The following is a 15,799-nucleotide window of genomic DNA, read 5'->3' as shown; positions in this document are numbered from 1 at the left end:
ATCTGGATTTGCACCAGATTTCTAATAATAACACTGTCGAATTTTTTGTTGTTGTTGTTGTTGTTCCTATTTCCACAAAATGTAATTTATTTATTTTTTTCATTCGAAAAATTTCTGGTAACATACTGGTGTGATGAGTTCGTTCGTTATTGGCCAAAAATTATCCATCATATTTCATCGATCATCTTGAATTGAATTGATTCCAATAGAAAACAAAAAATCAAATGAATCGATAAAATCTTTTCTCATTGAAATTCGGTATAGATTTCATAATCATCAATTTCTTGGGAGATTTTTTTTTCTTGTTTTTGATGAGAATCTTTTTTTTTTTTTTTTTGTTCTTTTTCAGTTTGACCCAGACATTTATATTCAATATAACGATAAAGTGAAAAATGACTATTTCAAGACATTCATACATTAAATATTTTACCATTGAAATGAATTTTATTCCATTCAAACCGATTCAATTTGATGACAACAACAACAACAACAACAAAAAATCAATCTAATAACAGTGTGATGGCATAATTGAATGCAAAAAAAAACAAGATGGCAGATTGAGACAACTATCATGACCTATCATTCTCGATGATGATTTGTTGATGATGATGATCATCATTATCATCATGGACATATATATGACAGGTATGTGAAATGATCATCCATGGCAATTACAAGATGAATTTTTTTTCATTTTTCATAAAAAAAATTTCCAAATGCAGATTTTCACCTGATATTCTTGTGTGCTGTGAAAATTTGATGAATAAACTTCTTTTTCATTCGACTAAATTGAATTAATAAAATGCATTTCACATCAATGTTGTTTATATGTTGATGATGATGATGATGAAAATCATCTTTAAAATCGATTATATTCACCTAGTTTCATATTGTCCAAGTTCAATTTAAATTGAAAGAATTTTGCCATTCATTTTTTTTTGTTTGTGTCAATTTTCCATTTGATGATTTGGATAATCATCATGATCATGATCATCATCATAGTTCAATTTTTTTCTTTCTTCTCACACATGGATTTTTTTTTTAAATTTATTTTCAAACAATGTATTGATGAATGTTTAAAAATTGAATTCTGATCGATACTCATTCAATCAATCAATCAATCGATTTGGATCCATCATTTGAATGAGGACAAAAAAAATAATTTCGGATCAAATTTTTTTTTTTTTGCTTTACGGGAATTTTTTTTTTGCTCGTTGTTTTCATTCGTTGACCACAAACACACATTTTCACGGGATTTTTTCCCCTTTTCAATGGGACAATATGAGATTTTTTTTTTGTTCATTGGTTCACTGGAATGAAAGAAAAAATTGAATTTGAATCTTATCATATGGTCAAGATGATGATGAGAAATAATAATAATTTGTTAATTATAATCACAATGATAATGATTAGATTATCTTATTTGTTGACCATTATTTCATCATCATCATCACCTGGTTTTGTTATGCACATATGATGATGATATGTAGTAGCTGTGATTAAGTTTCAATTGTAATGATATGAAACAAAATCGTTATGGAACATAACATAAAAAAAAATTTCAAATTTGAATGAAATGATAATTTGAATTTTTTTTTTGCTGCAATAAAACACGAATAATCAGGCCTTCAGATCCAATTATTCATTTTCATTGTTTCAATGTTTGTCTGTGTGTGTGTGTGTGTGTTTATTTTTTAATTTAAAATTCTCAAACAACAAGATAATTATCGTTCACGATGAAGAATTTTCTTTCTCTTTCTCTTTTCATGTATGATCATTATTATCATTCGTGATGATGATAATATATATATATATATATCCAGAGCCAGATAGATTTTCACTAATAAATTAGAATTAAATTGAATAAAAAATCATGAAAAATTTTCTTGTTCAAGGTGAACTGTTTTGTTGTTGTTTTTTTTTTTGTTTTCATTATCATCATCATCATCATCATTGTCTCAATGACCAATGTGTCCAGAAGTAAAAAAAAGAAAAGAATTTCATGGTAAAGAAAATTTATTTCATCATTTTCATTTTCATTCGAATAGAATTATCATTGTCATGACAATTGAGATGATGATAATCAAAAAAAAAAAAAAAAAATTTCAAATTTTAAATAAAAAAAAACAAATTAATTGTTGCATGCAAATACACACACACACACACACACACACACACACGTTCAAGGATAATCTACATAATTTGCATATATATCATCGTCTTTCTTCTGTCATTCAATTCAATTCAATTCAATTCGATTGATAAGAAACAGAACGATAAACGAAATTTATATATATAAGAAAATTAAAATCAATTCCAGATCTATGTAACAAAAAAAAATCTTGGTCAAGTTTTTTTCCATATGATCATATCGTGTGTGTGTGTGTGTGTATGTTCAATTCAACTACTATGAATATTTGAATATCTGTAAAAATCATCATCGTTGGCCGAATCTTTTTTTGGGACACAAAGATTTTTTTTTTACCATTTTATTCACATCCATACATACTTTGGTCATCATCATCATCATCATTATGAACATGGTTTCAATCCTCAATATATAGTCCTGTGTTCTGATGTTAAAATTTTCAATGAACATAATCATCATCATCATCATGATCATTATGCCAAAAATGTAAAGAAGAAAAAAAAAGATTCAATATTGAAATAGATATGAAATGAAATGAAAAAAATTATTTTAAAATCTAAAATAAAAACGAAAACAAAACAAAAAAAAAATGCTGCCTATTTTCATGTTTTTTTTTTTGGTTTGTGAAACAGAGAAAGTTGCGGGGAAAAATTTTTTTGAAATTTTTTTTTTTGGGTAAAATAATAGATGAAGTGAAATTGAAGATTTATGATGATGATCATAAATCTTGAACATTGGTATTGAGAAAAAGAAGAGAAATGTTCCAAGATGAACAGACAATGAATGAGAGAGAGAGAAAAATGTCCAGAAAGACATTTTTTCTGTGTTTTCGTGTGTGTATGTGTTCCATAATTTGTTCATTATAATGAAAATTGTTACTAATGATGATAAAATGCATGTACGCCCCTTAATCTGCAACAACAACAACGACAACGACAACAAACGAAATGATGGATTTAAAACGAGCGCGCCAAATATTTTAAAGATGTTTAAACGAAAAAAAAAATTCATCTGTAAGAGAGATAAACACAGACAGACATATAGAACGAACAATTTTTTTTTTGTTTAATGATTCAAAATGGGGGAAAACATGATGATGATGATGATGATGGAAGAGAACGGATGTTTTACTTTTTGAAATGAATAAATATTGAATAGTGAGAGTGAATTCAATGACTGTGTGTGTGTGCGTGTGTGGCCGAGAGAAAGTGAAAAAAAAAATTTTTTTTTACTTTTTTTAAAGGTTCCAAAATAAAATTCACATTCAATTTTTTTGAATCATTCAGTTACCGGCTATGTTTGTGTGTGTGTGTTGTGTGTGTGTGTGTTCCAGAAATTGTTCCATTACAACAACGAACAACGACAGTGTCAAATGATATAATCATTCGTTTTTGGTTGCATGTGTATATGTCATACATGTCGATGATGATGATGATGATGATGATGGTGTGTATTTGAAAATAAAATCGACAAAATCAAAATGTTTTTCCTATTATGATTCGTGATGATATCATTTTAAATGAAAAAAAAAAATTTTTTTCTTTCCGTTCTGTTGTGTTATGTTTTCATCGCCATAATATTTCGCACCCGTAACGTGTTTTGTGTGTGTTTTTTTTTGCCCAAAATTTTCATTTATTTATTCATTTCAAATACTTATCAATCTATCATCAGAATGATTCAATTTTCATCATTATAATCATCTGTAAGTATTTTTTTTTTTGGAAAAAAATTGACCATTTCCTGTTCGTTCAATGTTAAAATTACCGGAGAGAAAGAGAAGAAAAATGATCAGTGATCATTGAAGATGAACGAGTCATAATGATAATGATGATTGTTAATAAAATAAACACACACACACATTACATACATTAACCGATTGTTGTGTGTTTATGGAAAAAAAAATCTAATTCTACAATTATATTCTATCATGCATATATCAATCAATCAATGTATGTGTTTTTTTTCAATAATAATAATAAAAATGACTATAATGGTGATGATGATGATCATGACATGAGTAGTTGAATAATTTCCATTTCATTTCATTAGAAGAAGAAAAATAAAAAAAAATAACACCGTTGTCGGTTGGCTAACTAGCTGGCTGGCTGGCTGGCTGGTTTTATATGGTTAGTTTGATACAAAAATTATGAATGAATGAACGAGAAAAAAAAACGAAAAATTTCGTTTGTTACATTCCTCATCATCATCATCATCGTTTGCTTCTTAAACGAATATATATATAATAAGAAACGGAACACACGATTACATTCATTCCCATCATCATCATCATGATATATTATACACCGTGCATGGCTATATTATGATATATATTCATCGGGTGGTTTTTGCTTCACAACAACAACAACAACAACATCAAATGACATGTAACAACAAGCATTAATATACCAATGATGATGATGATGATGATATGAATGTTGTCGTTATCATTTGTTGTTGTTGTTGATGATGAGCTCGTATACGAAAAAAAAAATCATTATTCAAATTGGAAAAAGATTTTCGTATTTTTGTTCGACAGCCAAAAAAAATTTTTTTTATTTTTATTTTGCCATTCTGAAATGGATGAGAAGTACACATACCGACATAACGACGCCCGTCATAATTTACTATTTTTTTGTGTGTGTGTGTGTGTGTAATTTTTAATAGCCATTATAATGGATTGGGCGAACACACATATATATATAAATGAACAAGTGAATGTTTTTTGGTTGGATAAAAAACAAATGATGATGCTTTGTAATTTGTTCCATTTGAACCAATTTTTTTTTGTAATCAATTGAAAACAATCACGTGATTAATTTTTTTTTTTTGCATGGTCATTCAAATTAATAATAATTTACACATATATAAAATGGTGGATGATTGTCATTTTTTTTTTCTCACTTCAAATCAACATATTTACATTGTAGGTATTAAAATAAACCAGAAATCACATCACATCAAATCAATCATCATTGATGATTATTGTTGGTTTTTTTTCTCGATTATAATGATGTCATTGCTTTAGGATTTTTTTTTCTCTCTGATAGATTTATCGGTTCAATCAATCAATCAATCGATTGATCGATTGATCGATTGACAGTAATAAGTATGGAATGAAAAAAAAATTTAGAACGATAATATTGTTGATGCCCAAAAAAAAAATTTTTTTTTTTTCAACACGGTGGTCTTTTTTTTTGATTTTCCATTGACCATCAGATGAGTAGTTTGGAAAATTTATCTCTCATAAATCAACAAAAAAAAAATTTTTTGAATTTAAATCCAACCAAAAAAAAAAAAAAAAACAATCAAATCCGATGATAATAGGTTTGGTTTGACTTTAATTCATGAAAATGATGATGATGATATACCTGGCAGGCAAATGGCAAATAAAATGTGGAAAAATTTGAGGCGCGAAAAATCAGTTTTCATCCAGTTAAATTTAGAATTTACAGCTTAACAATTGTATTCGTTTGATTAACAACGCTACACAATACAATTCATTGATCATTCAATTTTATATTTTACAATCAAAAAAAATTTTATTTTTCCCCCCTCCTCTCCTGAACACAAAAATTCCAAATTAAATAATAATAGTTGTATAAAATAAATCCACCACCATTTTGAATGATGATCAAAAATGGAACACTAAATGGAAAAAAATGATTTGATTTTCAATGATTTCCTTTCTGTTCAATGTGGATTATCATTTGTTGATATCACGATATTGTATAGAATTGTGATTTAGAAAATTATATCAAGACAAAATGAAATTTTTTTTTTTTAGAAAATGTTCATGACCGATGACATCACTTGATAGAATATGTCAAACCTGTTATTGAATAATAATGTATATGATGATCAATGAATATGTGAAGATGTGTTAGTTTTGTTGATGATTACATGTGTTCATGTGATTATTATTATGCTCATCATTTTATGCTACAAACAAGTGTCAAATCAATCAACTATTTCTAATCATCATCGTCATCATTGAAGTGTAAATCAAAACACATTCATCCAGGATCAATTTCATATCAAATGGAAAATCATTTTTTCCAATTTTTTTTAAGCAATAAAAAATTGAAAAAAAAATTCAACATCCGGAAATCATCCGGTCGTTGTGTTCTCCAAAATAATAAACAAACAAATTGTAGCCGAAAAAATTATTTTTTATTTATTTTTTTTCGTAAATTTTTTCCATTTTATTTTGCAGCCAATTTTTCGGCTTTGTCAAATTATGCAAAAAAAAATTTGTCTGCAATCGATTTTGCATAGAATCAGGTAATTGTATTCGATCAACAACAACAACAAAAAACAATGTCAAAGTCGAAAACAACATCACGATAATGTGTTTTCACCGGACACAATCATGATGATGATGATGACTTGATTATTATCTCATTTTCATTGTCAATTTATTGATTTATATTGAAAATTATTCAATTTACTTATCATTAATGTAAACGTTTCGATGATGTTCGTTTTACCTGGTGAAACATGAAACATATCTTGATGACAATAATAATATTGATGATGGATTGGCACACACACACAAAAAAAAAATTATTCAAAACATTACAATTATGTTGTCAAGAACTCCATCTTTTTTTTTTGATTGTGTAGATCAAATCGATTAGAGATATATTATTTTGATGATCATTTTTTGATTTTGTATTGGATCCATGAATATTTTTGTTTTGTTTCATAAATATATGAAAAAAAGGTATAAATTAAAATTTAGTTACACATTTGAATTTAAATTTAAAAAAAAAAATTCAAATTGGGTAACTCTGAACCCAAAACTTCCGGATAAATAAATGAATGAATGGTCAATTTTTTTTGCTTTCATTTGCCCATACCCGGACCGTATAAATGTTTTTTTTTTGCATGACAATCGATACTAATTTGTTGTATTTTTTTATGATTTATTTTTCATTTTTTTTTGAAATCATCTTTTAGGGCGTTTTCCTGTCTCTATTGGTGTTACCATCATCATAATCATCATCATCATCATCGTCATCGGTTATTATTATTCTCAACATAAAAAAAACAACATCAAAAATGAAAAATTAATGTCAATTGGAAAAAAACAGAAAGGATACGGTTTTCATTCTTTTTTGTTGTTGTTGTTGTTATTTCTTAGCTTTATTACATCGTTTTTTTCTCGTTATTTTTTGTTTGTTTGTTTATTTGTCTGGCTGCTCGTTTCCGGAACAACGATAATCATCAATCATTCATTGATCATAATCATCATCATCATCATCATCATTATCAATTGATTCGATTCATCAAAATAAGAAAAAAAAGAAAGAAAGAGCAAAAAATCGAAAACCATATTTGTTTTGAGAATCGAATGATATATACGACGGTATATACAAATAATAAAAAGTGAAAACAAAACAAAACAAAAAAAATTTCAAAGAAAATTTCGCTTTCATACACAAACACGCACACATACACACACACACACACATAAAAATGATGTCTATGATATTCATTCCATTATCCGTTTGGTCATCATCATCATCATCATCCACCTCCTTTTCCTGTTCTGATCAATCATTTAATAATAATGATAATAAGAATAATAATTATAAAAGAAATCGAGCTTTGATGATCAACAACAATAGTAGCGATAAAAATGGTGGACATTACCCTAATCATCATCATCATCATCATCATAATTATCAATATCAATGGTGGTCAACAAAATCATTTGCCATAATGTTATTATTGTTGGCCATTATGGCCACATCCATTGCCGGTATTTATTCATTTATTCATTGTTTTTTTTTCATAATTTCTTTCCACTTTTCATGATTATTTTATTCATTCCCGATGTTTTTTTTTCCACCATGATTTAAACATTTATTGCGTGACAATGACTTAATGATTAGATTGTAGACTACGAAAGGTAAGTCACATCAATGGTGTTTTTTTTCTCTGGTCATTTTACCAATTTATTAATGTTTTAAACGATTTTTTGTTGTTGTTGTTGTGATATGGTCGAATGGTGAAATTTTTTTTTCCAGTCACGTAGATATCATAGAACATCATCATCATTGACATCAATTAATCGAAAAAGTAGAGGTGTGGCAATAAAATTCACCTGTTCAGGACGACCATTAGGTTATTATGCTGATCCTGATTTTGAATGCCGTATATTTCATATATGCGATAATTTTGGCCGCCGTATTCCAATGCATTGTCCACCGCATACAATGTTTAATCAAATGTATCGTGTTTGTGATTGGGATTATAATGTTGATTGTCCATCATCTAAATCATGGTATCATGTTAATTCAAATAATCATGGTAATACAAATGAATCAACGGAAAGAGCCGCTGCAGCATCCGTACCAGCTAAAACAACCATACAATTACATTCAACATCAACGACAACACCGTTAATTCTAAATAATGATCATTGATGATCGATTTTTCTGTTGTTATCGATTGGACATTTTTTTTCGAACATGACATACAAAGCTACATCAATTATCCATCAATCAATAATTATTAAATTTCATAATCTTTTATACATGGCTGTAATTTACATGGATTTACCCATTTTTTATTTATGTACATTTGTCATTTGTCAATTTTTTTTTTCTAATGTCCAAAAAAACAATAATCAGTTTTTTTCCATTTAATATTCAACAACAACATGTGTTATTTTATATTGAATTAAAGTTTGTTTTGTTTTGATTTTTTTTTAGATTTTATTCGAAAAAAGTTAAGTTATAATAATCGAATCATTTGAATTCGATTACAATCGATATTTATTCATAATTGAATCGATTCATTTTCTGATCGATAAAGATAAAATGAATAACCCTAATGAAAAACGACTAAATGAATTGAAATTATTGTATATTGATTTTCTTGAAATGGATCAAATATCGAAACAATTTAACAATTATATACAACGAATAAAAAATCTTGATCAAATTATCTTTGGTAATATATCCGAAACATTTCGTAGTACGAATCAAACGGATAATTTGATACCGATTCCATGTTCAATAAAACAAGTGGCCAATAAAATACGGAAAACACCATTGGATCAATGGCCAATGATAAATCCATCATTACAATGCTATCGATTGGATAAACAGCCACTGTTATTGATGAATTGTAATTACATTAATACAAATGATTGTATTGTTAAATTGATTGAACAAATTTTACCTGTTATGATCGATATTGACAAAGATATTGATCGTGTTCATTATGCATTACAGTTAATAATGCCAAAATTGCGTGATGGTGAATATGTGGCCATTGATTTACTTGAACAATTGATGGATAAAATTGAATCGTTTCAATGCGAAATTCAAACGGGTAATGTTTTTTTTTTGTTTTGTTCCTCGAGAACAATTTTCATTATTTTTTCATTCGAACAAAAAAGAAAAATCTCATTTCCTATTCTTTTTTGTATTCGATATATATATATGTTTACAATCAGCATATGAATGGTTGATGAGCTATAATGAACGTAGAGCTAATCGAATAGTCAATTATATCCGTCATATTCATAATGGTGATGAACGAATCATTTTAAATCGATTTGATCAGGATTGTTTAATTATGTTTCATAAAATTATTGATGATTTATATCGTTGGTCAATATTAATTTATCGATTATTCACCATTAATCATGAACAATTGATGGAATACAAGAATATTCATGGTGGTATGACCATTATTGATAAGGAAAGATTTGAAAATTTTTATCAATAAGAAAAATTGATTTTACTTGATCCAAATGGTATATTTTTATTTTATCAATCAATTAAATATATAGTTCATATAGATGTTTTGATTTTGCGTGGGTGTGTGTGTGTGTAAACATCATGATATAAATTGAAAAAAAAGAAAAAAAACAGAAATAGCTTCTGATAGCAAATGTTTTGTTTTTTTGTTAAAAATTTGTTTTATCTGATCTCAAAATTTTCGTCAATATATGCTGTTGAGGTTGAGTAAATAGAGTGAATAATCAACGTGTTTTGAGTATTTTATCAAATAATAATTTCGAAAATATAAACTGTGCCAAACAAAGGGGTCGATGATGATGATGATGATCATGATGGCCATGATGGTGATTATTATTATCATTCATTATGATTGGATTTATTTAGGCCTGTTTTAATGTTTCTTCCACTTCCATAACCGAACCCAATGATTGATTGAATGAAGTGTTGCCAGACATTTTTTTCTCAAATTTATTCTTCGAATTTATTTGATTATTATTATTATTGTTATTATTATTTGTATCTTTCATCGAATCACCGTCATTTGTGTCAATTTTTTTCACTTTTTCTTCTTGTTTATCATTATCACATCCATTTTTCAGCAAATAATTTACTGAACAAATTGAATCCAATATTGTAACCGATGTTGTCCATTGATCATTTTCCATGTCAAAATATTCGATTGTATTGATAAATGCTTTACCATTGAATCCACCGACAGCTGAAATAGGCATTTTGATTTAGTAAAAAATTCCATATATAATTATAATAACTTACCATAAAGTCGATTATCAATAACAGCAACGCCTACATTAGCACGAGCCATTGTCATTGATTTACCATAGGTCCATTGATCTTCTTCTGGATCATAGATTTCAACTGAACATAATGCATGAATACCATCATGTCCACCGACGGCAAATATTTTACCACCAATGGATGCAACACCACATCCACGTCTAGCCGTTTGTAATGGCGCAACAAGACGCCATTGGCCAGTATAACTTGAATACTGTTCAACAGTATTCAAACATGACCACGAATCACATCCACCAACCGAATAGATTGTAGATGAATCCAATGAACAGCACCCGGTTTGATATCGACCAATATTAAGCGGTGCCATATCTGTCCATTGATTATTTCGTGGATCATATTTATCACATCTAGTCATTCCACGATTGCCATTCCAACCACCAATCACATAGATCTTTCCATTCATTGAACAAACACCGGCATTTGACCGTGCAACCGGTGCACTCTGTATTGATTTCCATTCTCCTTGTGATTTATCATAAACTTCAGCCGAATTCAATTCATCATGTCCATCACAACCACCAATAGCATAAACACAATTATCAACAACCGCAACTGAAAATCGGCCACGTGGTACTTGCATTGGTTGCAATAGTTGCCATCGATTCTCAACCGTATCGTAAAGTTCAACAGTTTTCAAACATTCACCACGATCATATCCACCTATATTAAATTGAATTAAAAGTTATTTGCAAATGAAAATTAACCAAAAACTTACCACAAACAAAAAGTTTTCCCTTGAAATTGGCCGTACCAACAGCACATCTTGCCGAACTCATAGGTGGTATTAGACAATATTGTTGTGTAATATCATCCTGATCACATTGACCACTTTCACTTAGGCTATTCTGTTTGGATGTCGATTCTTTGATTCGTAATGTGATGGACAATAGACAAAGTTGACCAGCAGTGATCGATACCAAGCCAACTAGTGTATGATTACCTGAACCTAATCGACAATTGGCCAATACTTTCCAATCGTGTTGATGATCTTGAACATCGTCGTCACCGGTCCCACCAATGCCATCTGTTGCCGATGAACAGAGTGATGATTCGGAATCTGATCTTGTAAAAAGGAATTGCCTTGGTTTTGATGATGGAACAGACGATTTAACCAAACCATTCGGTATATTGTCCTGTGACAATGATTTTCGAATTAAAGCAATTCGTTTGTTCAATTTTTTATAATCTTCAATCATTTCTGATTCTTCCGGTGAATTGGATTCAATTTGACAACAATCCTGAATTTCATTTCTTGTTTTATCATAATGTAACATTAACATTGTATTTCCATCTTTGAATCGATCCAAATCGAATACATCATGTTCCAATGAACTACGAATCCATTCTAAAACTTCATTAAGCATATGACGATCATTGATGGAATGTTCTTCTTGTTCTGAATTTAATAAAAATTCAATTTTTATCTGTGTTAATTGTGAATCGATAAAACTTGATGATTCGACTATTTGTTCAAAATGTTGTCGTATGAAAACATCGATTGATTGCAAAAGGCTAACATCGTTCAAAACAGCTTTCATATTACGAATTTCCAAACAATTTTTAGCCGATAACATTGAAAGAATAATTTGACCACATTTATTTGCCACATTGGTCATTTTCAATCGTGAAGCAATGGAATAAATTTCTCGTACTTTTGATTCAGGAATTTTCAATGTAGCCGTATAAGCATAATCGATGATCAAACCGAATGCTTCGGGATCGGATTCAAAATTTGTAGCGGAAACCAAACGAAATTGTTGCGGTACATTTAAAGTATTGATCGATTGTAATGAACCATTCATGTTGCCATTGTTAGTGATGTTTGGCTGATATTCATGATTCATAAACATTTCAAAAAGATAAGTACTCGAACTGGACAAGACAACTTTATGGGCATATATTTCATGTATGTCTTGATGATTGGTTCCAATCTGTGGACATGAAAAATGAACATTAATTATTATTATTAATAGATTCAAACAATAGTCATTACCTGTAGAATGACATCACAGAATTGTCGATTCTTACGTAACATGTTTAGATTTTCCAACATGGCCGAACGATATTGATCATCATTGAATAAATGAATTTTTTGGCCTTTATTATCTTTAATAACAATAGTTTCGTCATTCCAATCGATTGATGCCATTTTTTTTATCTTCTCATCAATTTTTTTTTTCGTATTGAAAATTTAAAATCGTAGTAAAAAGGAAAATTTTCCATTAAAAAAAATAAATGAACATAACAGTAAAAACATTTCAAATAAATGGAATGTTAAATGATGATGATCATGATTGCTCATTCAGTATGATCATGATTATTGATCATGTGGGGAGGGGGGTGTTCAATTTTTCTGTTTTTGGAAGAAAAACCGAAAAAAACAGTATTAAAAATCAATGAACACAAAAATTAATAATTCACATGTGAAAATACATCATTACATTCTACGTACCCAGGTTTTTTTTCGTTGTTGTATATATAGAGTGTGTGTAGATTAAAATTCATAGAAAAAAAAATTTAATTTTATTCCCGTTATTGAATCAGATTCGGGCACATTTAAAATTTGTTGATGATCATTTCTTGTATGTGTGTGTGTATATGTAAAAAATAAAAATTTTCAAAGCTCAATGTAAACGTTTCACGTTTTTTTTGTTTCTTTTCATTTTAATTTTCTATATATACCACATTTTTTTTCTCGTGCACATCGAAATGAAATTGAAATTCACAAATATTTAAAACAGAGACACATGTACACAAAATGAACAAATGGCAAACACACGAGGAAATAATGAATGAATGAATGAATGTTGATGATGATGATGATGATGATGATGATGACTTGATTTTGAAATCATATACAAATGACAGACGACAAATATTCAAAATGAAAAAAAAACAAAACAAAAACAAAACCGAAATATAGAAAACTCAGACTCAAAACCAAAACCAAAAAAAAGAAGAAAAAACTAGATCAAGGATGACGATGAGATACTATATTCTCTGTGTACGAGGTGTGACTATCTTTCAAAAATACAAAAAACAAGAACAAATTATGATATCTGTCATTCTATTTGTCTAAATAATAATTCTATATATATGATGGTTTGTTGTCATGAATGATCACAAACAAACAAACAAACAAACGAACAAACAAAAACAACGACAATCAATTTGAAATCACATGAACATTTTTTTTTTGTTTTCAAACAAAAGTAAATAACCATGACTTGGCTATTATTATGATCAACATTTTGTATTTGTAGTAGTTATTATAGATATATTAATTTCATTATTATAATATAAAATGATTGACAATTTTTTTGTTTTCTTCCAGCTCATAATAACGATGATGATGATGATGATGATGAAACGAAATAATAAAATCGATTATTGATTATTGATTTCATCATGAGGAATATATGAAATTCATTTGAAATATTGTCGAATTCTATTATAAACGCTGTCGTTGTTGTTGTTGTTGTTGATGATGATTATATTATTGTAAATTAAATTTTGATTGCTTTTTTTTAGTAGTATAGTTGATTGTTTTTCTGACTCGTAAATGAAATGTCTACCATGTTGATATTTTTTTTTTGTTGATCTTTTCAAGGTTTTTTCTTTTGGTTATTGTATTGTTGATGGTGGTATGGTTGTGGTGGATGGTAGCTATCATGATAGCTTGATTTTTTTTTATTACTTTCTTTGTTGATCATTGTTGTTGTTGTTGTTGTTGTTGTCATCAAACGTCGTCGACGTGATGGCCGAAATGTACACATTCTTTAAGTAGGAGTATTTTGTCTGTCTGTGTGTATGTGTGTGTTTTTTTTTCGTTTGATTATTCTTGTAACAAATGATGACAATTCAAAAACAAGAATTTTCAACATAAACAAAAACAACAAACAGAATAGAATGAAAACAGAATCATGACAAGGTTTTTTGTTTCTATCATTTAGAAAATGTTTTTTTTCATTGTTGGTTGATTGTTTTGCTTTGAATTTTCAGTATAACAACTTATTCTTAGTAATTCTGTTGTTGTTGTTGTTGTTGTTGTTGTTGTTTTTGCTGTTGCTGATGCTGCTGCTGTTGTTGGTAACTATCGTTGTCATCGACATGTCAATGTTGTTTGTTGATAGCGAAGAGGTAGAAGTTTTACCCTCGAATCTTTCTCTATATAAAAGTTTTCTTGATATTCGATATATGGATACATTATCGTGAATGAGAATATTCTATAGTCTGTCCGATTCTGATGTCTCTATATAAGTGATGATGATTATTCACTGGATGTATATAGAAAAACAGAGTATTGCGTTGTCTTGGTGATATTATAAATCTTTTAATAATATCGCTATCATCATCATAATCATAAGATTCTTAATATATACAAGTTTAAATTTCTTATTCTCCACACATTTTTATAATTCTAATAATTCGATTTCATATGCACACATTGTTATAAACACATGCCATAAACACATGCCTCAATATCCTTGATGATGGTGTGCATGGTGTTTTCCAATAATTATTGCCATATCATTATTATTGGATTTTAGGTTTTTTTCCATCTTTCTTTCTTTCCCAATGCTTCTTCTCATATATATGGACAAGATGATGATGATGTTGAATTCTAAGAATAGCCATAACACTGTATACGGTGCATCACTAGTCAAATCTTGTTTGTTCCAGGCATTGAAATGAAAAAAAAATAAAATAAAATAAAAGAGTTGCTCAACATCATCATATATGATTACCATTCACAGGCTGTAATCCATACATTTTCAACCTGACCATTCCGGTTGAACTGGTTTTTTTTTTATTTGAGCATGTTTTTTTTGTGCTCGCATACACACACACATTAACCAATCGAATATTAGGGAATCCGTTTAAATCATGAATATTGATTCAATTTCAGGATTCTTGATCAATGAATGAATGATTCTGTAAAGCAATAAAATTATATATTTCATTTTTTTTTTGCTTACGTCATTCAACAATAATAAATATGTTCTATCACAATAATGGAAAATATGGTACAAGAAATCCAAAAAAAAAAAAAAAAATCATTATTATTGACATAAAT

General features: G+C 28.5%; 3 protein-coding genes across 5 annotated transcripts; 2 read left to right on the top strand and 1 right to left on the bottom strand.

Annotated features, from left to right (window-relative positions):
* The first annotated feature begins 3,456 nt into the window (after positions 1 to 3,456).
* LOC124495424 (uncharacterized) lies at positions 3,457 to 8,857 on the top strand. The gene is made up of 4 exons (XM_075733428.1): positions 3,457 to 3,851; positions 7,109 to 7,913; positions 8,047 to 8,063; positions 8,182 to 8,857. Exons 2-4 carry the CDS (start codon positions 7,628 to 7,630, stop codon positions 8,578 to 8,580), a joined length of 702 nt encoding a protein of 233 aa, XP_075589543.1. The 5' UTR covers positions 3,457 to 3,851; positions 7,109 to 7,627; the 3' UTR covers positions 8,581 to 8,857.
* Positions 8,858 to 8,913: 56 nt separating this feature from the next.
* LOC124495423 (proteasome activator complex subunit 1) lies at positions 8,914 to 9,961 on the top strand. Of its 2 annotated transcripts, none has more exons than XM_047058799.2 (2): positions 8,914 to 9,493; positions 9,618 to 9,961. In XM_047058799.2, the coding sequence occupies exons 1-2, from the start codon at positions 8,977 to 8,979 to the stop codon at positions 9,890 to 9,892; spliced, it is 792 nt and encodes a 263-aa protein (XP_046914755.2). In that variant the 5' UTR covers positions 8,914 to 8,976; the 3' UTR covers positions 9,893 to 9,961. The 2 variants fall into 2 exon arrangements, with proteins under 2 accessions (XP_046914755.2, XP_075589542.1); XM_075733427.1 differs by having other exon boundaries at positions 8,980 to 9,493; positions 9,561 to 9,961.
* On the bottom strand, positions 9,903 to 15,293 carry LOC124495422 (influenza virus NS1A-binding protein). Of its 2 annotated transcripts, XM_075733425.1 has the most exons (6): positions 13,871 to 15,207; positions 13,175 to 13,394; positions 12,716 to 13,075; positions 11,438 to 12,653; positions 10,681 to 11,382; positions 9,903 to 10,624 (listed from the first exon to the last, which is right to left on the bottom strand). In XM_075733425.1, exons 3-6 carry the CDS (start codon positions 12,869 to 12,871, stop codon positions 10,287 to 10,289), a joined length of 2,412 nt encoding a protein of 803 aa, XP_075589540.1. In that variant the 5' UTR covers positions 12,872 to 13,075; positions 13,175 to 13,394; positions 13,871 to 15,207; the 3' UTR covers positions 9,903 to 10,286. The 2 variants fall into 2 exon arrangements, with proteins under 2 accessions (XP_075589540.1, XP_075589541.1); XM_075733426.1 differs by having other exon boundaries at positions 11,441 to 12,653; positions 13,175 to 15,293.
* Between the last annotated feature and the right edge of the window lie 506 nt (positions 15,294 to 15,799).

Source organism: Dermatophagoides farinae, chromosome 8, assembly GCF_024713945.1.
Source record: "Dermatophagoides farinae isolate YC_2012a chromosome 8, ASM2471394v1, whole genome shotgun sequence".
In the NCBI taxonomy this organism is placed as follows: domain Eukaryota; kingdom Metazoa; phylum Arthropoda; class Arachnida; order Sarcoptiformes; family Pyroglyphidae; genus Dermatophagoides; species Dermatophagoides farinae.
This window is presented reverse-complemented; position numbering and strand designations above follow the sequence as displayed.